This window comes from Dreissena polymorpha, chromosome 4 (assembly GCF_020536995.1).
Source record: "Dreissena polymorpha isolate Duluth1 chromosome 4, UMN_Dpol_1.0, whole genome shotgun sequence".
Taxonomy (NCBI): Eukaryota; Metazoa; Mollusca; class Bivalvia; order Myida; family Dreissenidae; genus Dreissena; species Dreissena polymorpha.
The window spans coordinates 63,274,453-63,301,921 of NC_068358.1; the positions used below are offsets into that span (position 1 = coordinate 63,274,453).

At 33.8% G+C, this 27,469-nt stretch overlaps 1 protein-coding gene across 3 annotated transcripts; it reads right to left on the bottom strand.

Moving 5' to 3' along the window:
- Positions 1-4,735: 4,735 nt before the first annotated feature.
- LOC127876276 (uncharacterized) lies at positions 4,736-27,003 on the bottom strand. 3 transcript variants are annotated; one of them, XM_052421378.1, is made up of 13 exons: positions 26,865-27,003; positions 19,342-19,677; positions 18,299-18,490; positions 17,566-17,686; positions 16,879-17,033; positions 16,416-16,522; positions 15,743-15,910; positions 13,289-14,756; positions 12,955-13,114; positions 12,434-12,751; positions 12,169-12,242; positions 10,631-11,008; positions 4,736-10,509 (listed from the first exon to the last, which is right to left on the bottom strand). In XM_052421378.1, the coding sequence occupies exons 8-12, from the start codon at positions 14,501-14,503 to the stop codon at positions 11,006-11,008; spliced, it is 1,770 nt and encodes a 589-aa protein (XP_052277338.1). In that variant the 5' UTR covers positions 14,504-14,756; positions 15,743-15,910; positions 16,416-16,522; positions 16,879-17,033; positions 17,566-17,686; positions 18,299-18,490; positions 19,342-19,677; positions 26,865-27,003; the 3' UTR covers positions 4,736-10,509; positions 10,631-11,005. The 3 variants fall into 3 exon arrangements, with proteins under 3 accessions (XP_052277338.1, XP_052277337.1, XP_052277339.1); XM_052421377.1 differs by having other exon boundaries at positions 10,631-11,270; XM_052421379.1 differs by having other exon boundaries at positions 10,631-11,273.
- Positions 27,004-27,469: the final 466 nt, after the last annotated feature.

The window sequence follows — 27,469 nt, forward strand, 5'->3', positions numbered from 1 at the left end:
AAAATTAATTCGCGGTATTTCAAGAAATTTATTTTTTTCTTTTAGCAACAATTTCATGTTTAACTTTTTGTCAATCTATAAGGGTAAATATCTTAATGCATTCAACAAAATGTAAGTTTGGCATTCCAGAAAAAACACTATTATTTTATTCACAAACCGTGAACAGCTTAAACTGCTCGCCATTCAACAAATCGAACAGTTTAAGTTAATGGGGAATTTCAAAACCACTATTTTTTGGTGCCAACAAAACTGCAAACATTTCAATAAAATATAGAAAGCGACTACAATTAACCTTTAAATCTAACACGGGCGGGCGGAACAAGCTAATCCGGGCCATAACTTTGTTGTTCATTGTGAGATTTTAATATCAGTTGGCAAATTTGTTCACCTTCATTGAACGGTGTGTCGCGCGAACGAATAACGTCGATATCTCCATTGTCAAGGTCACACTTTGAGTTCAAAGGTAAAAAATGGCCTTAAATGAGCTTGTCCGGGCCATAACTATGTCGTCCATTGTGAGATTTTAAAATAATTTGGCACATTTTTTCACAATCATTGGACGGTGTGTCGCGCGAAAGAATTACGTCGATATCTCCAAGGTCAAGGTCGCCACGACTAAAATTTGATGAATTTTGAAGCAAGCGGGGTAACTATGAACATGTAACAATCCACATTTTGAGTTGTATCCCTTTATCAGACTTTTTCTTTCTTGAAATCAAGGTTGCCCGAGTAAAATATATTGAATTTGAAACAGGGGGGGGGGGGGGGGGGGGTAACAATGCACATTTTTAATTGTCTCCCTTTATCAGATATTTTTTTTTTAATTGAAAATTTTGTTAACTTGTTTCTGAAAATAATCAAATATGTTCAAATACGAAAATAAATATTTTCAAGGTACGTAAATTAATATATTAATTAAACTAATTAAAGTGACAATTCTAGAAAATTTACTTAATGTTATTTCGTATAAATCCTTGCAATCTCTAGAGCGTCGTCACTGTATTCACTATTCAATTACCTTTTCTACATTACACTGGCATTGCAGCAAATAAGAAAGCTGAATAGTCACCGATTATTGTTTGCGAAAAAAGATTGCCTAAACAGACTTTTCATCAACGCGCTACGTAGCAAATTTCATAACCCGCAACCTGAAATAAATCGGAGTGATGCAATTACATCTGACTGAATACATGACCGAGATTTTCCATATTTAATTTGTCACAGATGTCCTATGAAGTGCAAAGAAAAGGACTGTTTTGTTATTACTTAAATAATTATGTTACTTTCTAATTGATACAAAAACATCATTTAAACTGTATTTTAAAAAAAGTCTGAACATCATGCACTCAACAAAGGGATCTTATTATCATAGGCCTAATTTCGGGGAGTGTTAAAGCTATTTAGCTTCAAGAAATGTCCTTTATATCGCTCTTTTTGAATGTATGCAAGTAGTGGCTTATGCTGACATTCACATATTTACTGATAACAATCAGTACTTAAAATATTTCAGTCTATATAGTGATATTTGTCTTTTTTTCCCCGATTTTGTTAGTTTCTCATTAATATTCATGGATATGCAAATGAGATAAATATATAATTTGGTCTTTAAATAAAGCACAATGTGTAGCCTTTGTTTAAACACTAATTTGTTTGTATTACGATAAGATATAATATAATAATGATGTGATATACTAGTAGTCGCCCTGGTCCGTTTTCCAATTTTGAAAGGCGGTTGCCATGAAAACTGGTTGATATGAACACTTTGAATTGAGTTTATCTTTGAGGACAAGTGAACAATTTTGCTTACTTGAGTTACTGAACAACTTGGTATAGGTGAAAATTAATCCCACGGGGGTGCATGGAGATCCCTTTTAGGACATGGCCTATCAATCTTACAGCCGTTGTATCAGATCTTTTGGAATGCGCAGACATAACCGTAATGCTGTTAGAGGTATTCAAAAGTTTGCACTCAACCACATTTGATTACGACTCATTTTTCGAAGGCATTAAGTTTCAAGAACACGGTGAAATTTAGTGGAAATGCGAACGTAATTATATGATTACATGTATGCATGGCTGCCCACAAATCGATGTCCTGTCTATACTGGAAGTACTTCATGCGATCACTAACTACAACGAGACAGCATTTCATTGTCCAACACTTGTAGACAGTGTCTCTTCTCAATGTCTAATTCAGACAAACACACGGTAATTCATACACCTACTTCCCACGTTTGCTGGCTTAAAGGGGCCTTTTAACGCTTTGGTTAATTGACAAAATTTAAAAAAAGTTGTTTTAGATTTGCAAATTTCATTTTAGTTATTATATTTGTGAGGAAACAGTAATAATGAACATTTACCGTACTCTAAAATAGCTATTATATGCATCTATTAACGATTTAAAAACCTGAAAATCATAAAGCGTTGCAACGCGAAACGATTTAATAACTTAGAGAGTTCTGTTGTTGTCGTCATATTTTGTGAAACTACGAGGATTGCTTATACAGAAAATAAAATGCATTCTTCATTGTATGAGCACGGTTGGCCGAGTGGTCTAAGTATTAAAATTTTACTCCAGGACTCCAGGGGTCAGTGGTTCGAGCCCTGTTGAGGGTTACTTCTTTTTCCTTTTTTAAAATTTTATTCTTGTTTTTTATTGGAGCTGTTTAGATCCAATGTTTATTTTTATCGATATAAATTATAAACAAACTTCAAAACATGCCAAACTATGTGAAAAGGCCCCTTTAAATGTTTTGCAGTGATTTCAAGCATTTCTACGGAGATTAAGATGGTAAGACATAATAAGATGTCACATATAGACATAGGTGCTTTGAGTTTTTTTATCGCAAATAATTCGTCATCATCATTTTTTGACAGGTCTGGTTTGTCTTTTAATGAATATCAAAATGTCCTCCGCCAATCAAGTTTGTTGTGGGCTGCTATGAGTAGCTCATCCATGGAGAGGGACTTCCAATCTTTTACATTGTCCATCCAGCTTTTCTTCTGACAGCCTCAACGGCGGCTTTCCTCGAGTGTACTCTGGAGCACAGTATTGCACAGTGAGTCGTGCCTGATTAAGTGTCAATAGTGGCATACCAAGCCAGCTTTCGTAAGTTGACAGCCGACAGGTGTTGTTGTGGGCTAACAAGTGTTTGAAGTGTATGATAGGGTGTTCAGCGAAGAGATGGTTCATTCGCGTACCTTTGTCGCTTTGTTGCTGCTCCCACGGGAGGACAGTCACACTGGTTCTCACCTGATACTCAACTCTAATTTCTGGTTCTGTTACTTTGATTCAACCACACACAGGTAACCACTTCTGCTGGCGGGCGAAACGAAGAGAAGGGGAGTACACCTTTCGTACGATAAACTGCAAGTTTTTTAAGACGAGACGGGCGCCGCAAAGATTGACATAAGACCACTGAAAGGTAATAGCATGTTGACGAGAAGGCAACACAAAACAATCCATAATTTCCTTGGCCTAAATGTGTAGCAATATGGACCTTGGGCTCAACACAGCGTTTCCAATATATTAACATTGATGAGGAATATGAAGTCATTCAATGTTAAGTGGAGTAAGAGAGCGTATGTACGTATCGTCGGCGCCGGACAGGGTGACAGACGCACAAACATACAGATTAACGGACGAATTAATTTGTATTTAAGCACATTCTATTTTCTGTTGGTAGAAATATATTTAGTGGAGCACTTTTTGATGATAGAGGCAGGTGTTTTACTGTCTATTTAATTATTTATACACAAACGCATTATAACTTGGAAATATGCGAATACAAGGATCTCACAATCAGATGCTCGTTTTTGCGATAGAGTTTAGATGTGATTTTGTTAACAGTTTGCAACTTATTCAACAGTTGAGATGCGACTATAATACGAATGACTAGACTTGTTTTACTTTCCTTAGACTTTATTGCACCTTCTGAGCGATTTTAAATGTAACATTGATGTCAGATGCTTTTAATTGGAAATCATTGATAAATTTGTTATGAATTATTAAAGCCATATTTGGCTTAAATCAGTTTTGTATGTTTTATATACAAAATTGTACAATCGTCAAATGCATTGTCGGATGAAAAAACACTGCAGAATCTGTCAAAAATTCTCAGCTGACTTTAAAAAACACCATTTACGGGCAAGTTGTTTTTGTATGGATAAGAAATATCTACACAAGGTCATCTATTTAATAAACATCGAATATAAGCATTAGAAACATGTGCACTATACTGGTCAGGCTACCTCACTCGTACTTACAACATTTACTAATGTGTTCATTCACCCCCACCCTAAAGCATTTCAATGCACATGTGTTGATTCAATAAAAAATATTTTTACTGCTTCGTTTTAGAACCTGTTATTTCATTGATGTATAAATAGTACTGTTTCCGTAATGGATATTCGTGAGATTTACTGTGAAAAACGCTGTATTAAGGAAAGGAATGAAAACATGACGAAAAAGGACTCAACGCAAGGGAAATTACTGAAGTAGTATCAATGCGATGATATACATGTACAAAAAGTGGTTGCGCTAATACAAAAGGAGAAAACATATTGAAAAACCTTGTAAGCAATGTGAGGGTATACAAACTTGATGTATTGAATGACACAGAGCGAGACGGACATTATGAAAAAATTCGCGGCTTCACTAGGAAAGTGATAAAAAAATGTGATTGTTTTTATAAGGATTGAGATTAAGACTGAAGCAACAAACAAAACACGATACCACAGTTAAGCGCGTTTATTTATTCATCGACAATATATTACATGTAGCGTAAATAAAGCACAAACAAAACTACAAACTTAAATTCTTAATTATCTTAACTAGACATGTATCTGTTTATTATAATGTTTAACTATTTTGATTAAAATAATTGGAGTCTGGTCTATTTAATAAATATACTTCATATAGCATATAATACAAATGTAAGGCATCGCCAATGCTTTATATGGTACAATATCGATCAAAAAGATTCATTCCTCTACCGGTGCTTTGGAATATAATTTCACAACACTCCGTATAACTCAAAAGACAACGGCAGTAATATGCACTCCTGTACCTTATATTTTCACCAGAGGTCAAAGGTAAGGTCATTATTTCAAAATATAGAACAATGGTAATAATATATTATGACATTTAATAAGAATATATTTTCCGCCTTTGTCCTACCGTCCATACCTTCTTCTGTTTGTATGTTATTCTGCCTGCCTAAAAACCAAAATCACGAACTAACTTACTTTAAAAGTACATAAAATTGGATTGTAAAACTGTTCCTAAAATCTACGAACATTATGAACGATCAACGTTTACCCCAGGATTTATGTCGGTGAATTGTTACTAAAAATAGTAACAACTAATTTCTATATACTTAAATCAATACTAATAAACACATTAATTTTTCTTTTTCAGTAACAAATGAAAATAAATTGGTGTATGAAATGCTTATCCCATGTATTGTGGAATGACTATGAGGGATATGCACAAGATGTTTATACTGAATGAGAGATGTGACTGGTATGAGATTACTGTATTGCTTTACGTATTTATATATATCTTAAAATAAAAAGGTCAAGTCATCAACATTGAAATGGCTATACCTGAAATCTATTATAACATGCTGTAAATATTTCATTATACTTTACATATTATACTTTATCAATACTATGATACTTTGTTTAATTCAGAGAAAATAAGAGAAACTTGCAAAACATAAAACACTATACAACGTGGATTATAACCAAAATAACAATGTATTACACGCAATAAATTTTTGTAAATATCAAGTAAAGATACTGTATTTCATTATACTTCATTAATTTATACTTTACTGTCAATTATTTTGTACTTTATATAATTCAGAGACAATAAAAACGTATGGCACTTTGTATCAAGATAAACCCTCCAGTGCACACAGTAATCGAATACAATCTATATTTATAAGGTGATATACAAGTACAAAGCCACTTATTATAAAGTTCTACGTGTAGAACATAAGTAGTCAGAAGCATGCCGTACTCATAACAATAATATTCATAAATTGTGTCATTTTAAATTGTCGTTTGGTAAATTTAAAATCAAATGAAAATGATAATTAATCGAATTACAGAAGATAACCTTTACATCCGTTAAAGATTTAAATTTATATTGTGTTATGTTTATGTTTTATGTTATGTTAAACGCATTCATGTTACATATGGCATTTGTTTATACAGTGCTTTCCTAGTCCAATTAAGTGCTATTAGTCCTATCGCACGGTAGAGGGTAAGTTGTTTTATTGACCTATATTTTCTTTTAAAAGTCGGACATATAAACACAGCAAGGAAGCCCGAATACTTTTACTGTCGTTTTTTACCTTTGTACTGGTCACAATTCATAGTATGTGTCTAACTTTCATTCAATAGAAAAAATGAAGACACCAAAAGTCAAATACATAATTATAAATATAATATTTCAAAACTTGTATATAAAACTTGTTAATATAGACAATGAGTTTTATACTATACGGAGTATAATTTTTCCGAATACACAATTATTTATTTACCCAACAATGGTTGATTTCTATTAACTCTTAGTTCAAGGGCGACCTTAAAATGATAATGAGGTGAAATGAATATTAAAATATGAAACTCTTAATATAGTACTTGCTATCCAAAAAACAACAACATTTTTTAAACAAAACTGTGACAAAATGGTCTCAATAATAAAATAATGCACACATAAAATGGTTAAGTGATACAATATTTAAGAAATACAATTATGTATGTACATGTAGATACAAAACATAAAATTAAGATGGATTTAGTTTCCAAACAAATATTACAACAATAGTAATCAAGTTTTGGAATCACACATATATTGTAACATTCGATTAGATAATATATAATAATTGTCATTTCTTGTTCATTGGGCATTGAGCAATATCAAAACGTATAATTTTCATTCAATGTTTCGACTGTGAAATAATTCAACTTTAACATGGACAAATAAGCATCAATACATGTTGAGTACCACGCGACAAGAAAGTGCCACGGATGGAATAAAGAGCGAACAACAAATCTATGTGCCCCTTTTCCCCGCCCGTAAAATACAGTGGGGGCATAATAAAAAATCACCTACATCAACACTTACAAATCACACACTTTGAATAACTTTTAATAAAACGAACACTTATACTTTAAACAGTGTCAATGTCAATTTATGTCAATGTTACGAAAACCAACTCCAGTCCGACGCTCCTACACTTTCCGCTTAAAGTTGACGACAATTACAGCGAGCGTAAGTAGTTGATTTTATTGAGATTGGTTATCGTGGCCACACTTTAACGCAGCAAAGTCAAAAGCAAATATATTACAGATTTATCTTTGTTCAACGCATAATGAAAGCGAATCCATTCTATTCATTTAAGTATTATACGATTGATATACACAATATTCTTGAAAAGAAAGAAATTAAAATATCGATAAACAATTTCTGACAATTTAAAAATATACATTTCGAATATCGTCTATGTGACCTTTGTACACCATTTTCGAGAGAAGAAAAATCTGTCATACAGTTTTTCTATAAATCACACAGGTGGTACATAATAACAAGAGGCCCATGAGGGCCTGAATCGCTCTACTGACTGGAATCAATAGGGCTCAAGCCCTTGATAGTATAAACAATCTGAGTAAGTTTTAAATAAACAGACTCAAAATGGGAAATTTATCGCATAAACAAGAAGAAACGTAAAATTTAAACTTCAAATGTCTCCTTTTCAACAATAAATTGGACAAACTTTCTTCATTATCAATGGGGTTCTGGCCCTTGATGATATAAAACATCCGTTGAAGTTTCAAAAGGATAGAACTTTATATGTAAACAAACAAGAAATGTGTTTGTCGGAATCACTATGGTCCCTTCTGCGCCGCTTTGAATTTTTTTGGACCTTTGACCTTGAAGGATGACCTTGACCTTTCACCACTCAAAATGTGCAGCTCCATGAGATACACATGCATGCCAAAAATGAAGTTGCTATCTTTAATATTGCAAAAGTTATGGCAAAATGTTAAAGATTTTTTTTTCTCAAATTCAAGGGGTGATAATTCTGGACATATAACTCCGATATTGCTCATTTTCAATAGGGTTTGACTCATCATTCAGATAAAGACACTGTGCAAGTTGGGAAATGATTGGATGAAAACTGTGGACTTTATTGCGTCAACAAGCCTTATTTCACAATTTTCTCAAATTCAAGGGGAGATAATTCTGGACTTTTTACTCTGATGTAACCCATTTTCAATAGGGTTCGAGTCCTCATTAAAATAAAGACACTGAACAAGTCTGTAAAGAATCGGATGAAAACTGTGGACTTCATTGCGTCAACAAGCCTTATTTCACAATTTTCTCAAATTCAAGGGGAGATAATTCTGGACTTTTTACTCTGATGTAATCCATTTTCAATAGGGTTCGAGTCCTCATTAATATAAGGACACTGAACAAGTTTGAAAAGAATCGGATGAAAACTGTAGACTTTATCGCGTAAAAAAAAGTCTAACGCACGCACGCACGCACGCACGGACGGACGACGGAAATCACGCCATGACATAAGCTCTCCAGGCCTTCGGCCAGTAGAGCTAAACAACAACAAAGTAATCTACATGTAATGAACTCTAATTAAATTCAAAAATCATTATTATCCTATGTATTATATGATGTATCAAACAATCTTCTGCATTTATATTTGAATGAGACAAACCTATACAAAAAGACAGTGTAAATGTATTTGTATAGCTATGTGAATAACAAGCAACCAAACATAAGCTTATTCTAACAAGAATAGCCTCTAAATATATAGACTCATATAACAATGGTGCTCATGTGTGCATTATGCGGAGTTCATTATAATTTTTTAAACAACTCAGGCACAAACAAGGCATTTACTTCGATTTTGCGGCCTCTTTCTCTAAAAGTATTTAAGTTGTTATTTGTGTCATTGCTAAAATTGTGTGCGCTAGTGTTATCATTGACCAAATAGGGCTAATAAATTTCAAGTATTGACAAGCACTTTCGGATAATCGAAAAGAGAATATTCTCTTCAACGGATTATCTTTGCATTTTGATTTAAATCTTGCTTATTAGCGCAACACCTACAACATGTTAAACTGAGCTGAATGACCATCATTGCAGATAAATATTATTTTCGTGTTTCGATCAACTGCCAAATTTAACTTACATGACACTATCATATTAAAGGAACTTCGATGCAATATACTTAAATCAGCAAGTAATTGCAAAATGCATAAGAACATAAATGATGTTAATTTCGCGCTTGATGAGATAATTTACATCCACTTTTTTTTGTTAATTTGGAAGGACGATAATGAATGACGATTGAGATGGGCCATATAATATATATTGCAAACACTGAAGTATTAACTTCATCTGAAAATGACGATTATTAAATATATAACAGTTACTGCATAATATGTAAATGTATTCCGTTTAATGCATTTATATAAAAATCTAAGAAATATTAAATCAAATTTATTGTGCAGATACAATTACTATGAACATTGTATGTACATTTTGATAGCAAGTGACATTTGAGATCATTTATATTTTACTCGGAATAAAATAAGCCGTCAAATCAAAGTTTACTACTTTCATATAAATATAAACAAATATGTAAATATGCATATTTTATTATGCGGGTAAAATTATAATGAACACTAAGGTTTTGTAAAAAGTGACATTGAGATCTATATTCTACTTGGAATGAATATCAGATGTTGAATGGAATTTAAAATTAAATAAATTCATTAATGCAAATGCTTTTATAAATTGAATTTTGTTTATAATACGAAACAAATATAATGAACACAAAAAGTAAGGTTTTGTTACAAAATATTGTCATTTGAGATCAAATGTAATTAAATGTTAATTAATATTAGCCGTTCGATCGAGATTCGAAATGTGTCGAGGCAATTTCGAAAAGTTAAAATAAAACAAGTCCCCGCCATATAAAATACTGGGTAATTTCCTCCATGTTTAAGTGAAAAAAGCGCACATTTGCCTAAAAACGTCTTGTTTATTTGAAAACATATCAACATGCTTTATGCTTGCAAGGCCCTAAGGGTATAATCTATTTGACATATTACACGCTAAACTTATCAATGCAGCCTACGACAAATATTATTCTGCTGCAAGTCATACTACTAGTAAATTTAACGAACACTATAAAGAGAACAAAACAATATATACAGTATATAATTTAAGAGTGCTTTAATATCTACGTGCCATGTATGCTTACCTGACTGTACGTCAACATCTGGTCTTTCAACAAAAAATTGCAACACCACTGTTGTCAATCATGGTATTGAAAACATTGCTTCGATATTATATTATTGAAAGATATAAATTAAAGTTAATCTAAATCAAACCATTAATCTCATTTGCTTCAATCGTTCATTTGTCGTCGGTTTCTTCAACCTTCAATTGTTTCGGGACTGGCTCGAACTCTGAAGGAATATAATACAATATAATAAATGACACGATAGTATTTAAAGCACAATCGGACAAACGTTGATTTCATAAAAGCATTTTATAGATGGCAAATGAAAACACTGACTATTAACATACCGTCATCGAGGACCTGCAACTTCGATAATTCGCTGGAGATAGACTCTTGTTTACCAGCGTTTGCCCACGATTGTCGTTTCTGATCGCAGTCACGTGCACGTAATTCGTCTTCGTCATACTCGATTATGTCATTATCAAAACTACTTTCACCCTGACTTGTCTGCGATGAAAAACTTGAAGTTTTTAGCCAAGGTTCTGTAAAACTACCTGACGATGACACCGATGAACTTTTTCTTTTAAGGCTCCCTAAAGAAGACCGACTTGATTTTGATGTGGACAAATTACGTAGTTTTACTTCACCTTCAGCGACGATGGAATTTAAAACATCACTGGAACCATCAATACTTCTTTGTCTCCTAAGATCTCGTCTTTTGCCTACTAACATATGTTCGATATCACGATCTTCTTTGTTATCAGAAGTAGATGGATCTTGATCATGGTTGTCAAAAGAACCACTATCAAGGCAACAGTCGATTCCACCAAAGGCCCTTTCAATCTGATGCATATCTTTCTGATTTGGATCTAGTATGATTTCCGCACCAGCTGCAATAGCTTGTCTAACACGTTCCTGTTCTTCATAATCGGGGACATAGGACTGTTTTTTGTTAATGAGTTTGTTGAATTTCCCTAGTTCGAAATCCTGCTAACATTACATAATGGAAACTGTCAATTATTGTAAAGAATACATATACACTTTTCCAAATGCACTTCTTACGTACACAGTTTTCTCTTTTTGATTTTTTTTTTCAATCATAAAGATTTCGTCAACATTTCGAATCTGAACAAATCAATGCTATTTTATTATAACATAACATTCTTAATCGCATTGATAAACGTTTCGATGAATCAACATTAAACGAGCAAAACATTTTTTTATTCTAAAATAAACACCCACACAATGTCACAATATTCAAATATTAACTTTCAGGGAAAATCAGTAAAATGTTATGATTTTCAATGGAACATGCACTCATTGCTCAGATGACAGACTGACATAAAAGTTTCATCGAGAACGATTAATATCCGTTGAATGCGATGAAATGTTGTCCATTCCCGAATATGGGTCAATTCAAGATTCAGAAGACTGTTAAATTGTTAAAGGGTGTTTCTTTGCATTATTGTTCGACTCATCACAAAACAGTTATGTCATGTTTTGATATATTAAGCCGTTTTGGGAAAGAAGAATTATACAAGTGATTCGCTTAAAGTGCCTTTCATGGTAGTGTATAAACCAACAAACTTACAATATCCAATTATTAACAATTAAACGCTGTTTCACAGTAGGCGCTAGGGGAAAGTACAAATGTAAAGGCGTTAAGAGGCATGGTGTTAAATTAACTTTAGTTATATAATTTATTTGAGCAATATTTTTAATGTAAAATGTCCAAAAATATTACCCATGTTTAACAAAGATCAGATAGATGCTGTTGTATTTCGAGTAGACAAACGATTCGCAAGCAGATTAAATGATATACTTTACAAATAACAAAACGGAATATCAAAGATTTCTGGTTAATATAACCAAAAAGAACAGGTACCTGATACTTGTGTTTAGTTTTCTCGATGGCCTTCTTACTGAGACCAAGTTTCTCCATCAGTTTTATATGATTGTCTAAAACAACAAAAAAAGTAACGTTAAACAATTCTTTAGATGAAAAATGTCATTAAAATACATGCATGCGATAAGCATTTGCTTTGTATAACTAGTGCCATACAGGTCAACTGTGCAGAGAGTTGCATATTTGATTAAAATAATTTACGGCGTCCATTAAAATATAGATTCACGGCGTCCATTAAACATACCTTTCGCATTCCTGTACTGCTTGTTAGTTCGGAGCTGCATCCTACGATTTCGTAGCCATTCAATCAAATGTTGATATGCAATCCTATTGGGACCGTCGCACATCGAACTGTCGCCATTTTTAATGTGATCAAGTGCCTCAATGTAAACGGATCGATCAATGTTCGGTTGAGCAGGATCATGACGGTTCTTTATAAGTTCTTCCAGCTCAGAAAAAATAACTCGATCGTCGTTGTTTTCAAAGGGAAGAAGACCACCATTGCAAATCTCAAATAACATGTCTTCGTATAATTGTAGACCCTTTTGCATTAAATCAGTTCCTGTATCCGTAAAAAAATGCATACATTCAAATATACTGATGTATAAATTGCAAGGACCCAACCACTAACTTAGTGTACTAAAACTCGCTTCTGCATTTAATGAGTTCTGGTTTGGTGCGCGACATGAAACACATTTCCATCATATGGTATAAAGGTATAGATCAATCCAACTTATAGATACAATCACACATATTGCATTTTACCTATTTCTCCGTCTTCATCCCTTAATCTTTTCCCGAGTTTGAAATGGTAGCACGCTGCTCGCTCTATTGCCACCGTTATATCAACGTGTGGGGAGACGTACAATTGTCTTGCAATGTTCAGTACATTGTTTCCGTCTGTAAGTGCTCTTTCCAGTTCACCCTGTTTAATTATCAAGAACAACAAATACTCAGACTTGTTTTCATGCTGGTGTCATTTTTAAACGCGTTATGGTAAGTGTTTGCAAAGCTTACTTGTATTCAGTTAATACTTTACTTATATGTAATTTTTAAAGTTAACGCAATTCTAAGTCAACCTAAACAAAATAATACGTACTTTAACGTAAAATACGTCCGCACGGTTACGAAGAATTGTCAGAGAGGTCGTGGAATGCTGCATTCCGATTTGCTTGTTGAGACCGATGCAGTTATCATATTCTTTTAGCGCATAGCTTAAATGTTTCATGCGATCGTTTTCAATCTTTGTGTTCAATCCCATCTGTTGATAGCACGCAGCTATGTTTGCAGCAAATTCAAATCTTTGACTGACAAAACTGGGTCTAGTACAATCTGATACCTTTGCAGACTTGTGACATTCTAGAGCGTTTGTTAAATCACCAATGCTAAAATAAACACACCCATGAAGGTTTTGGATTATCGCGATATCCGATTTAAAGACCTTTTTTAATTTCTTTGAACGTTCGCTGTGTATGATATCCATCGCTTTTCCAAACTTGACCAATGCTATATTCAATTTGTCCTTATTGTTTTCCTTGGTTCCCATTCGAAGGTAAATAGTCCCATAAATTTTGTAAAAAGTGTAAAAAGCAAACGCTTCGTCCGCCTTTTCTACGTTCCATCCATCGGCACTGTAGGCCAATTGTCCAGCATCTGTAATTTCAAACTGACCTTTGATATTGTCCATATACTCTAAAGCAATATTCAACTTGTCGCTTTTCATTAAACACGTGGCTTCAGTTGATTTCCAATAAATGAACTGCATAAGTTCTTTTGCTTTCTCAGCAAGCTGAGCTTGCCTTTTTGCGAACATCATCTTCAAATATTGTGCGTTTGTGAACTCGGAGACATCCCATATGTAACTGCATCTAATAGTTAATGGTAGTTTTCCTTTGTTCAACAGTGAACAAAGCGATTCTTTCTCTTCTAAGATCAGTTTGAAAAACAAGCTGAGGTGCGGCTTGAGTTCTTCCAAAAGTTCCTTTATTTCTAACGGATTGCGAGCATTCATCTTCCGGCCAGATTTTTCTATTACGTTTGCAGAAATAGGAAAGGAAAGCCTTCCTGCCATCAATATATTCTTGTTTGAAACACGCCGATTCTTTGCATGTTTGTGACAAAAATTCAGCAATAATGGAATGGAAAGCGAACCGTTTTTCTTGCTCGCACGATCGTTCATCTTGCTTCCCAGATTTTTGTCGCATCTTAGAAAAGAAGTCTCTTTCGAGTATATGATGCCTTTGCAGTTCCTTAATTGTTTCAGCGCAATACCGTTGAGACACGTAAGTTTCGTTCTGTGAAACATACTGTGCATCTTTAACGGAAAACCAATTCGTATTGAAAACAAATAATCTAGCAATAAACCTCTGAAGACATTCTGGGATTGTCTTGGCGAAGGATTGTTTCAAACATGACATCACGTTGAACAGTTCCCCAGTTTTAAACGACGAACGTACGAAGTCATCGTTATACGGGTCACGAAGTAACACAGACAATGCCTTTATCCCCATGGGGTTTCCGTCACAAGCATCAAATGCTTGTCTGCATAAACGTGGGTCTAATTTATGCTGTCAGAGAGCAAACATAGCTGTTAAAATATGGCAAGAGTATGGGAATATGGGAATACATACCACATTATGTATAGGCTTAGTTTTGATGACGAGAATAAAAATATTAAGACACTGGAGCACGATTTTGAAAGTGACTTTTGGGGTTACGGTGGCGATGATGTAGCGAATGATAGCAGTATGTTAGCAACGAAAAAAGGTAGATGTGGGCAAAAAGTCCAAGTGTGAATAATGCCTGTACGTATTTAACAAGCTGTACCATCCACATGTTTGGCCTTAAACCTTTAGTGTGACCTAAATCTCTGTCTAGGGGTGACACACCGTCTTACCACGATTGCAATTATTGGTAATGAAAAGAAAATAATGAATTATGAAATTACAGTCTTGATAAAATTGTGTATGGCCAAATTTATCATTTGCTCTCGGTATGTGTAACTCTGACAGTTTGACCTTGACATTGGATATAGCGTGACGGTTGTACCACATAACAAAGAGTCTTAACTTGATGAATATTTGTTCTAAATAATTAACAATTACATGATGTATGATCCATTTACAGTCCGGACAAGCCGTTTGACGGCAAATTTAAACTTCAATCTGTCCTACATTGAGCTTTGAAATAGAGAGATAATTTCATATGGTGTTAATTTGTGGCGAGTTATTTTAAAAATGCACAATGAATAACCTTTAAGAGAGGTATATTGAACATCTCGTCCCATGATAGTGAACATATGTTTAAGAACATCTGTTTAAGCATTTTAAAAATGCACCATTCATAACAAGGTTACACTCTGCACAAGCTCGGCCGCAAACGCGCACGCATACCCTTTCGACCATGTGACTGATATACCGAGCTATTCGCAAGCCGGCTCGACAATTCAATATTCAATGTAAATAAAGGATAAGAGGTTGAAATTACGTAATCGGCCTTTTACTCTTTAAAAGTTACTAAAACAAAAAGAAACCACATTAAAGTCTACATATACCTGATCTACCCGCCTGCTGATTTTGGTCATAATTTGCTCCGCGTCCTCATATGATAAGCCGGTTAGCTTAAATTCTATCACATGTCCTCTAAACGCTGATTTTCCACCGAACAAATTACTTGCATTTGATTTCGACACCGACTTGCAGACGGTCATAACAACTTTGATCTGTCCATATGAAATATTATTCAGTGAAAGTATATAAAGGGCAGAATACTACAACAATGTATACAAGATGCTTCGTTTAATTGGGGCTGTTGGTGTGTTCATAGATAACATCCATGCAACTATCAAAGCTTAGTAGTAGTATTGATGTAGACGAAATTCCTCATGTTGGGTTAAACCAGAATATGGAGTTTTCTAAATAGTCCACTATTAGGTCAATTCAAAGTTAAAGTTAGGTCAGGTGATGTGAGTTTGTTGACAGTGTTCAAAGACATCACCCATTAAAGTATGCACGCTTTGTAGCAATAGGCATTTATTGTTAACCAAACAGCCTAAAAGTTTTGAACATATGGGCCATATTGAACAATATAGGAATCATAACTTTAACAAATGCTTATACATTGAAATCGAAATATTACTTGAGAATACATATCAGAAAATGACCTCTGATGTAATATTCAAGAACAAATATTGAGTTGAATTGCCTATTGTCTGATCTACCACTTACATTGTCAACTTTTGCAATTGTATCAAAGATTTCTGTCAGGAACTCTTCGCAAGGTGAGTGTTCAGGATTAAAATGTCCGTCCATGTTATCAAGAAGTACTAGGTAATCTGTAACCAGACTCAATCATTATTAAGGACAGACAGAGTAGAACATAATTTGACACATATGCACGAGGAACACAATGCTAAGATACAACAGAAAACTTATGGAATAGAATAGAACTTAATCATAAAAAAACATCATTATTGAAGCCGATCCAAATATTTAAACACATCTCATGACCTATAGCATGAACACACAGGGAGCCATAACAAAACTTCAACGACTCGTGGAAGTTGACTCTCATAAATAATACAAATGCAGACAATAAATTTAATAAAACATAAGACAGTAATAATTACTTTTAGAAATATATACATATCTGAAGCTTAAGGTTTTCAGTAAATAATATTACTAAACATACCTCCTTTACGCTCGCCAAGGTCTTTTAGAAGAGACATGACCTTTTCTCTCTGACAAGTCACGGAGTTAAACTCACATACGAAATCATCATTTCCCATATCTTTACCAATGCTGTAGATGAGATCGGCCAGTAGCTCTCCAACTTCTCTTTTGTCCCTTACAGTGGTAGAAGGGAAACGACAAATACATAATCACGTCGTACAGAGACGTTACTTTTCTGTTTTACGCCGTTACTATTATTTTAGACATATAGCAGTCAGTAAACTTTTGAAATTTGTTCCTTAGCAGGCAAAGTAGATCTCATCGGATTAATGATACTTTAAGCCCATGCGAATGACAACTGACCTATTAGAATCAAATGTATGAGAAAAAATCGTATTAAATATTATTCATGAATCAGAAGAGACAAGATTTGCAACGCCCAATCAATTAAAAATGATGGCATAATTTAAACAATATTGAGTGCATTATATAACTATCGTATTTTCCATATAAAAACAAATAACACAGATCTTGACTTATGTTTTTTAAAGTAAAACTAAAAAACATTGTAAAAAAATTGATTTAACTCGAAGAAATAAGACTGATGTTTTAAAGAAACTGTACCTCTGTTTTTTTCTGCTTGTTTAGAATGCATATTTAGCTTCGAGCCACATTTTGATTCGACAATATTACAATCCTAGCTTACCTTTGATTGACGACGATGATATTCCAGTTTCTTACGACATTGGAACCAAACCTCATGATGTAACATATCTGGCTTGCTAAACTTGTCTTACCCATTCCAGGCAGCCCGCAAAGGACGACTCCTAGATGAAACATCGAGAACTATCCTGGATATTCTAATAGCTGTTTGTTTCAATAATATGAATTAAAGCTACACGAAGGCTTCAATGATATACCATGGGCCGTTCAAATAAGCTGATCTTGCATCGTATAGTGGTTAATTTAGGTCACAATAAAAATTGAAACCTTTTCCAAAAATATTTTGACTAGCGATTACTGTTTTTCAACAGTCCTTTTTTTTTTTAAATTACCTGTCATCCCCGTATCGATTTGATAATGATTACAATGTTTTGTACTTGTATTTTACCGCCTTTGCATACGTTTCAAATTGGAAGCTGATCGAGATCAATTATAACTGGATCGCAGAATTATATGTATGCAAACAAAACGAATATCTCAATAGTGGTATTACAATATGTATATTACTTTCACAAAATAAAAAGCAAAATAATAAATACGCATGACGATTGATTTATTAAGATATCATGGATATTGCCAAAATAATAATACAACAAAACTTAGAAGAAAGAACTTGTAATATTGGTTTTAATGTATGCAGAAACTTGTTTGAATTTGTTTTAAATATTGTATTTCATCTAGCGTTTAATATTAAGTAAACGTAAACATAAAACCACCTATTGGATGTCTCTCGGAGCTTAAGCCAATTTCATCCGGCCGTTTCTGAAGAATTTCTATGATTTTACTTGACAGCTCGACTCTTCCAACAAAGTTCGGGTCAGGTTCAAGCCCTTTTGCTGTAAATTGTCTGTGATATTTTGCGCTTTCTTGCTTATATTGTTCGAACACCCTTGTGAATGGCACACTGCCTATAATTACATGTGCCATACAATATCAAAGACAATTAAGGACCTAACAAATATCAGGTATAAGGGTGTAACGTTATAATGTCATGTAGAAAAACAACTTAAATATAGAAAATACTTGTTCACTGTTTTGCAAAAGGACATTTAAAAAAAATGTTATGGATTGAAAAAGTATGTATGTTTTGTATTCAAACTAGCAAAATAATACTTCTTACTGCAAAACATGTAACAAATATATGTTCGTCAATTTTTGTTTTGCATCAATTAAAATCGGAAAAGTAAATAAGTGTTGGTAACGCTTTTCATCGATACTCAGCAAAACATGTATAACTGACATAATATCAACTTACATTCAATTTTGAAAGCCTGCTTGATAAAGTTGTAGCTTTTAAGCTTTTGCTTCTAGGGGTCTCTGTTTTGAACCCCAGAGCAGGCGTATATTTTTTTATATTTGCCCTTGTAAAATAATTTATTTAAAACTATTCAAACTATTCCAGTATTGTTAGTGAATTGATTTCATGACATTTTATTTTTAAAACTACGGAAATATGTGACCAAGTCCTTAAAACATTGAATGTGTTCATATGTATTTACATTAGATTGAAGAGACTTTTTAAGTTCACTTATTTCCTACAGATGGAACTTTAGAGAAATATTTGTGTTAAGGATTTGACAACATCTGTTCTAAAATTAATCTGAACGGACATTGTTTTATTTCTGGAATATCTCTTATCAAAACCAACATTGGAACTTTCAGTTGGTGTAAATTAGAAATAAGATCACTTTCAAGACAATATGAAATTTACATGATTCCCAATACAGATTTAGAAATTCAAGATGGAAAGATCACCTACCTGAATCCCCGTGAAAGTTTAAACTTGCAGTCAAGTTTATCAAAAACTCAACAGTCTCGTCCTTTCCGTTGAATTTCTTTTCCAGGCAATCAAAGAACGCGTGGTATTTCCGGCCAGTGCGCCCGTCAAGACGTTGGATTCGGCTGTAGTTATCATCCCCGATTCGAAATTTTGAGCTTCTGAGAAAGTTGTCGAAGTCTGAATCTTCGACCGAGAACTCGTGGCATAGTTTGGTGATAAGGCTGTCCCATGGATGGACTGAAAACGGGTCCTCGAAGCTCGAGTCCTGTTTGCTTAGTGAACTCCGTTTCACTTCCATTCCTACATGTCCTTACACTGAAGTTCAGGAAGATGTCATAAAAAGATATACCAATGCATGTATTATGGACAACCAATGAACTGCAGCTCTAATTAAAGGGGCCTAATTTTAGATTTTGGCATGTATTGAAGTTTGTCATTAAATGCTTTATATTGATAAATGTGAACATTGGATCTAAAAAGCTCCAGTGAAAAAAACAAGAATACAATTAAAGAAAGAAAATAAAAGTAAGCCTCAACTGGGCTCGAACCACTGACCCCTTTAAATTATGGTTTGTGACCAACTTCCTTAAAACTTGTTTATCTTCACCGATCCATGGAACTATCTTAACAGATACTACACGTTGTTACTATAGTCATATTCTTAGTACGCTCAATTCAAATAATTGTTGCATTTTAATAGGATGATTTGACAACTGGCAGACACTCAGAACTTTCAAAGAATACGTGCGTTTGTCACGACATTAATTGATAACATATTTAGCATTCACTTTCCATGTAAGAGTGAGGAACATGTTTCGGCATTTTCTAAAATATATGTATGATAACAAATAAAAACGATCTAGATATAAAATAACCCGTCATTTGGACAATGGCCCGTGTGTGATACAGCGTCAATTGCAATCGAACACGATATATTGGTGAAAACAATGTTGTTAAAACGGGGCGATAACAATTCCTCTATAAAGGAGATAACACGTTACGAATCTCCTTCAATATATGCTTTTGGATAAAAGCACACACAAGCAGACGAATATTATTGCATTTTTGTCGCGCTTTAAATCATTTGTATATGTATAAGCATTGTTGAAGAATACATGAGACTTGCACTTTTGTCTTCCATAACTTTAACGAGAGGTTTGTGAAAGAAAAACACCTTGCTCACGAATGTGAAGACCAGATGATGTCTAAAGAATAATATTTAATACATATTTATTCTGTTATATAGCTCCGCGTTGTTAATTTTTGTCACATACAAAAAGTAGAACCTGCTGAAACTGCTGCTATAACAAGAGCACCGCCTTGCGGGTGCAGACCGCTCATCTACTTATCTTTTTAAAGGTGAAGGGACCTATCTCAATTTCAATCACAAAGGAGGGAGGGGTGGAGTGGAAAGGGGTTTATAGTGTGGCGGTGTGGTCATTTATTACATTATCTTCCAAAAATGCAAAAAAAACATGCAAAAAAAAATATTTTTTTTTTTTTGGGGGGGGGGGGGGATTCTTGGGTGCGATGGTTGGACGGTATTTCAAAAATAAAATAATAAAAATAAATAATTGTGTTTTTCAACCATGTTTCAAAAAAAAAATTTTTTTTAGGGGGGGGGGGGTGGTCATTTATTAGATGATCTTTAAAAAAAAAATTTGGGGGGGGGGTATTCGGGGGGGGGGGGGGGGCGTGGGGCATGGGGCATGGGGGATGGTTTGGGTGGAGTCTATTGTGGTATGTCAGGTAAGAGTTGTTTTGTCAAAGTATCAATCAAATCTAATCATAAATAAAAAGTAATGGCAATTTTAGCAAAATTAAATAATTTGACCTTGAGAGTCAAGGTCATTCAAAGGTCAAGGCAAAATTCAACTTGCCAGGTACAGTACCCTAATGATAGCATGAAAGTATTTGAAGTTTGAAAGCAATAGCCTTGATACTTTAAAAGTAAAGTGGATCTAAACACAAAATTTAACCATATATTCAAAGTTACTAAGTCAAAAAGGGCAATAATTCCGTAAAAATGACAACCAGAGTTATGCAACTTGTCCTTTACTGTCCCCTTATGATAGTTAGTAAGTGTTGCAAGTATGAAAGCAATAGCTATGATACTTTAGGAATTAAGTGGAAATAAACACAAAACTTAACCAAATTTTCAATTTTCTAGGTATAAAAAGGGCACATAATTCTGTCAAAATGCCAGTTAGAGTTACATAACTTTGCCTGCACAGTCCCCTTATGATAGTTAGTAAGTGTTGCAAGTATGAAAGCAATTGCTTTCATACTTAAGGAATAAAATGGACCTAAACACAAAACTTAAACAATATTTTCAATTTTCTAAGTATAAAAAGGGCACATAATTCTGTCAAAATGCACGCCAGAGTTATCTAACTTTGCCTGCCCAGACCCCTCATGATAGTAAGTAAGTGTACCAAGTTTGAATGCAAAAACATTGATACTTTATGAGAAAAGTGGACCTAAACGCAAAACTTAACCGGACGCCGACGCCGACGCCAAGGTGATGACAATAGCTCATATTTTTTTTTCAAAAAATAGATGAGCTAATAAGAGTCTATGGCGAGGGCTTCGCAAAGTAAGGGGCTTGCTCGCTTCATTTAATGAGACTATTTAAACATACATTAAACCGTATCATAATACACAAATTAAATAAGTGGTTTCCTGAATAATTCAACTTTAAGCCCCTGACCATTTTCTCTAGTGATCATCGCCTGATTTAACAATATTGATACTTATGCTGGTATCAAATCAAGTATATCTTTCAAATGTTAAAATATCGATATTGAATAAAAAAGAAAATTATACAGGAAAAATAATTTTTATGAAATAAATATTTCATAGGTTTATGGTGTTAATGCCGAATCTGGATCATTGTTTCTGTCATCTACTACGACCAATTGCTCTTAAACAAAAATATGCAAATTTGGTGACATAATAACTTGGGAACACTTTCATGAGCTTTTCTGAGTTTCTGTACACTTTCACATTCACATCCATCAATGTATTATAAGATCGCATTCTCTTACACAAACACACACTTTAAATAGGCCGGGTTATTTCATACATAATTAACTACACTGCACAAAGACTTGTATTTTTTATAGAATACAATATCTAGCACATTGCCATGTCTACATTGTATGTGTATGTTATGCGATTTTATCCCATTAAATATGTTAAAACATATGAAAATATTAATTAATTAATGAAAATATTGTTTACACCAATTTCCTTGTAATGATCTTAGTTGTTCTAAAATAGTTTAAGAATGCAAATTTTAAGCCGAAATTCAGAAGAATGAGAGCCCGGTTTATTATGTATGTACAGATACCGAACATGACGCGACATGCCCCACCATTAACCAGTTATATATTTCTTTGTATTGTTTTATATGTGGAATGATGGGCATATTTCCCTTATTCCTGAATAAATCATATCTATCTATAATTTAACTATTCGAAAGTAACAACACTTTTCAAATATTCGCAAATACACGCTGGTAATGCGGATACTTTTATAACAAATGGCATTTCGATAACAAAGAACAACAAAAGCCACGCGCGAGAGGTTAGTTCCTCAGCAGGTTTTTTAAAAGTTATATCCTAAAGATTAGTTTTTTAGACAAGGCACATGGACGCGTTTATAAATGGTGTATCATTTTGTTGTAACATAACAGCATATAATGTTAAAAAAAATATGATTAATAATATGATAGGAATTTATAAATAAATTTAATTATCATAACTGTATATCAGAAATTATCAGGAGATATTTTAATCATATGTTTTAATATTGAAAGAAAATGTTAAAAGTTTATTTACATCAATATTTATAAATAAAATATCATAATAATAAGTGTTCAAATTATTTGAAAGTTTATTTCTAGCAAGTAGAAACTGGTTCCAAATATTTGAAGGTTTATTACTAGCAAGTAGAAACATGACATATCCTTGCATTCATTGTAGAGTAGACTAAGTCAACAAATTGAAAGATCAAAGATAGTATATTTAGATAGGAGAATCTAGAGACTGTGTGTTTAACAAGGCATTCAATTGATAGAATGGTCAACGGTGTTGACAGAGGACTTCAGACAGTAATACCTTATTTGCATCCGTCATACAATGTTGCATCAGTCAGACAAAGTATTGCACCGGGAAAAGCAATCTTATTCAACTAAAGAGTACATTTAAACTTTATATCACCACAAATAATCAAATTAGATGTCTAGAGGGATTATTCGATAAGTGTGTAAATACTTGAATAGTTTGGTTTCTCCGTTCCCGGGATGCCATTGATTAAGTACATTTAGCAATTCAACCAATCAACAATAAGCACGTGAAGAAACGGGCACTAATGACCAATCAAAGTTATAAGGGAGTTTATGCAAATAAACCTGTAGACAAAATGTAAATGTTTGGTCAGAATTAGGCACTCTGCGCTTAGATTTTGAGGTGAACGGATCGAGAAAGATCCAATCATGTAGTTGTCAGACTGTACTTATATATTTGAAAATATGAATTATATTAGATATTAAATTGGATTGGAATTCACATATGGCGTTGTTGTTGACATTAATAGAAAGGGACGGACTTGCCCTATTCGCTATGTAGCAAAATGTAGTTAACGCGAATCACGTCATTATGGCAATACGCGCATGACGTAAAATCGAATGATAGGTTACACACTATTAAGTGAAGAGAAATGAACTGTGTTTGTTACTGTGTGTTCGCCCCGAACAATAAGCGATTACGTGACATTCTATTGGGAAGAAAAAAAATCACAGAAGTATGGTAGATTTTTCCGCCAAAAAATAGAAAATTCGGTCGGAAAACAGCATGAACTGGATGAACAGTAAACATTTCAACAAAATAAAACTACTTAGAAATACTGCAAGAAATTGTTTGATATTTCAGCATGTAGAGTAAGAACTGTGCTTCAAGTACTGAAATTGTGATAGTATTCAATGAAATATAAAAGAAGATAGGGCATGTTTTAATAGGGGGTATTCATGAAGTTGAAGACACTTTATTTCCCGATGAAGGACACTTCGGATAACAGAGACTTTCAACAAATTGGGCACTCTGATAACCGAGTTTTACCTTCTACCTGAAATGCATTTATGTATATTATGGCTATTGTTACCAAACATTTTGAAGAACGAATCAATGTACTTAGTCAAGCGAGACACATTGGGAATCTATGCATAACTTTATTACAAATAAATGTGACATATTACCAATCGCGTTGTTCGTTTTTAAAAATCACATTATTATTATATAATACTATACATATTACAATTGCAATTTTTAAATAAGATTAAAATGCTTATTTCTAAAGAAATATATTTCAAGAGACGAATTAGAAATAATTGTCTACATAATGAACTTGTTTTTAGTGGTAACTTGAGATTCGGAGAGATGAAAATACAACGGATCATGTGGATCAACACGATCGTGTTTAATGTCGTTGGTGCTCATTAGAATCGCATCATTAAGACGATACTAATGCGTAGCCACAAAATTAAAAAGATAATTGAAAACTCCATTTATCTTGAGCTCTGCTTATAGGGAGCACTTTTACACAATGATAACGTAAGCTCGAAGTGCGATTCACCTGACCCTAAATCACTTTATTGGTTGACTCAAGAATTTCGGACCTGCATCGCTGCTGTTACTTATCTTTAAGTAGCAGTTTTAGCAGAGTGATGTTTCGTGACATGCTATCTAATATATAAGTAATTGACCTTAGTACCTTTATTAGGACATAATTAAACATGCTATAGATCAACGCTACAAGGAATGTTAGTTAAAATTGTTTAAGCTCGTGTTCTTAGCGAAGATCCGGCGGTTGGGTGACTCAATAACTGGAAAATATATGGTCATGTAAACGGTACTCATCAGACATATCGAATTAGTTTCACATTTATCTTTCACATTTATACAAAAACATAATCATATTCCAAAGGATACGAAAATGTTACGGCAATACGTTTTTAATTTACTTCAGTACATACATTTGTATGCAGTTTCTGCTTACTATAACCGTATTCCACAGCGAATTCTTCATTTCTGATTCACCAGAAAGAGTGTTTAATATCCGGTAAAAAAGTGTCGACTAATCGGGAATATAAGTGCCATTGTCATTGAGATGATCGGTTAAAGAAGTGTCCATGAAAATTTGGCATCAGACTGAGTTTTCTCAAATTCGTTAGTAAAATAAAATGTAACATGTTGTAACATTAATGGATATATTGAACTTTTATTTCGAAACGTAAGCACGTTCGTGGTTTATTTCCAAGTAATTTTATTTTGTTGAAATATGTACTGATCATCCAATTCATGCTGATTATCGATGGAATTGTATCGTGTTTTTTTTTTTTATATAATCCACCGTTTTTCTGCGAATTTCTTTCTTCGAAATACGAAGTGCTATACAATTAATCGACCAAACAATGTCCCGTGTCTGACAACCGAATGAACAAAACATAAATGCAAAAAAGCTGAAGAACTCTCCTCTCGCGCGTGGCTTTTGTTGTTCTCTGTTATCGAAATGCCATCTGTTATCAAAGTATCCGCATACCCGGCGTGAAATAGGTTTTGATTAAAATGTGTCAGTTTCAAACTTCCCGAATAACACAACACTTTCACTCTATGCGGCACTCGTATCGTTTTTGTACCTGTCGCATCTGTGAAAAATATTGCACACGCTATTCAGTCATCAATGATGATACATATAGTAAATCTGCAACTTTGCTTTAATTGACTACAGTACAGTGTAATGCACTGCATTATATTGCAGTCAGTTTTTTATGTACAGTTCGATAAGTGCGATTTCACTACAAATGTGCAATAATGAGGCAAAAAATATGGGATAAAACAATAGACCATACTTTAACGTTTTTCAAGTAACGAAATTATTTCGGTAAACAAGGACTTTCGTTTGTTTTAAATTTCACGCATATGTGCTACTGGTGCCTATCTCACACAATTAAAAAAATACAAAATTGACAACAAATGCCATTAACAAAATAACAATGACATAATCATGTCGAAAAATCACAATCAATGAAACTTAAGCATGGTATTGAAAATGCACAAACAAGTAGCTTTTATTGATCAATAAGCGCGACGGGTCTGTTCATATAAACAATCAAAACGGTAATAGTTAGATTTACTGAAAACGCGCGCTTTAATCTACAATCAGTACGAGGTAAAATCATGAATGAACTTTTTCCAAAAAATTTATCAATGTTATTGTAAGTCTATTATATGTTTTTAAAAGCACCTGCAAAAGACGATTCGTTATTACCCAACAATAAGACATTCTTATGCTAAACAAGCTGAGTTTATAAAAGCGTCGCGTAAATATGTGACACTCTTGTGATTACTTAATTGTTGTTAGTTCTGTTAATTGACAGTTGGCGTGAGTGCAATATTGATAGACACATTTTACAGCTTAACACAAATATTGAGCTCTCTTACCTTATGCTAGACGAGAAATCCCAGCGAAAGACTCGGAATGCCTTGATAAACAAGTTCAACTGACCTACTTACTTAAGTACATTGTTTACGTCACACGAACGAATTACCTCCCTTATCCTTATAAGTTAAACCTTCTAACAGTATAGGCCTTAAATTGAATGTATAAGTCATACCCAATGCCACTCTATATACATACATGCCTCCGCAGTTTACTCAGTCTATTGCTAGCGCTTACCACGTGCACAGGCACTATCAAGTTACCTGATAATATATTTATTATGGATGTATAATAAACTTATAAACCATACGTGTAGTTTATTAAGTACACCATGAACATGGTGTCAGAAGATAGCTGATGATTGGATTAATCCGTTCGGACAGTTTCAAAAAATATTTTGTTATCTGTGCCAAGTATCTGGATCTACGCCATGGGTGATGAAGCATCACCAGCAGCCGCGATAGCAGCGCCAGCGACAATGCCATCTTTAATACCGTTTCCTGAAAAGCTCGACATGGACGGTAACATTTCATGGGCGCTCGTGGATTAACTACGAAAAAGCATCAGGACTAAGTGCCAAAGCAAAGGATTTACGTGCCGCTACGTG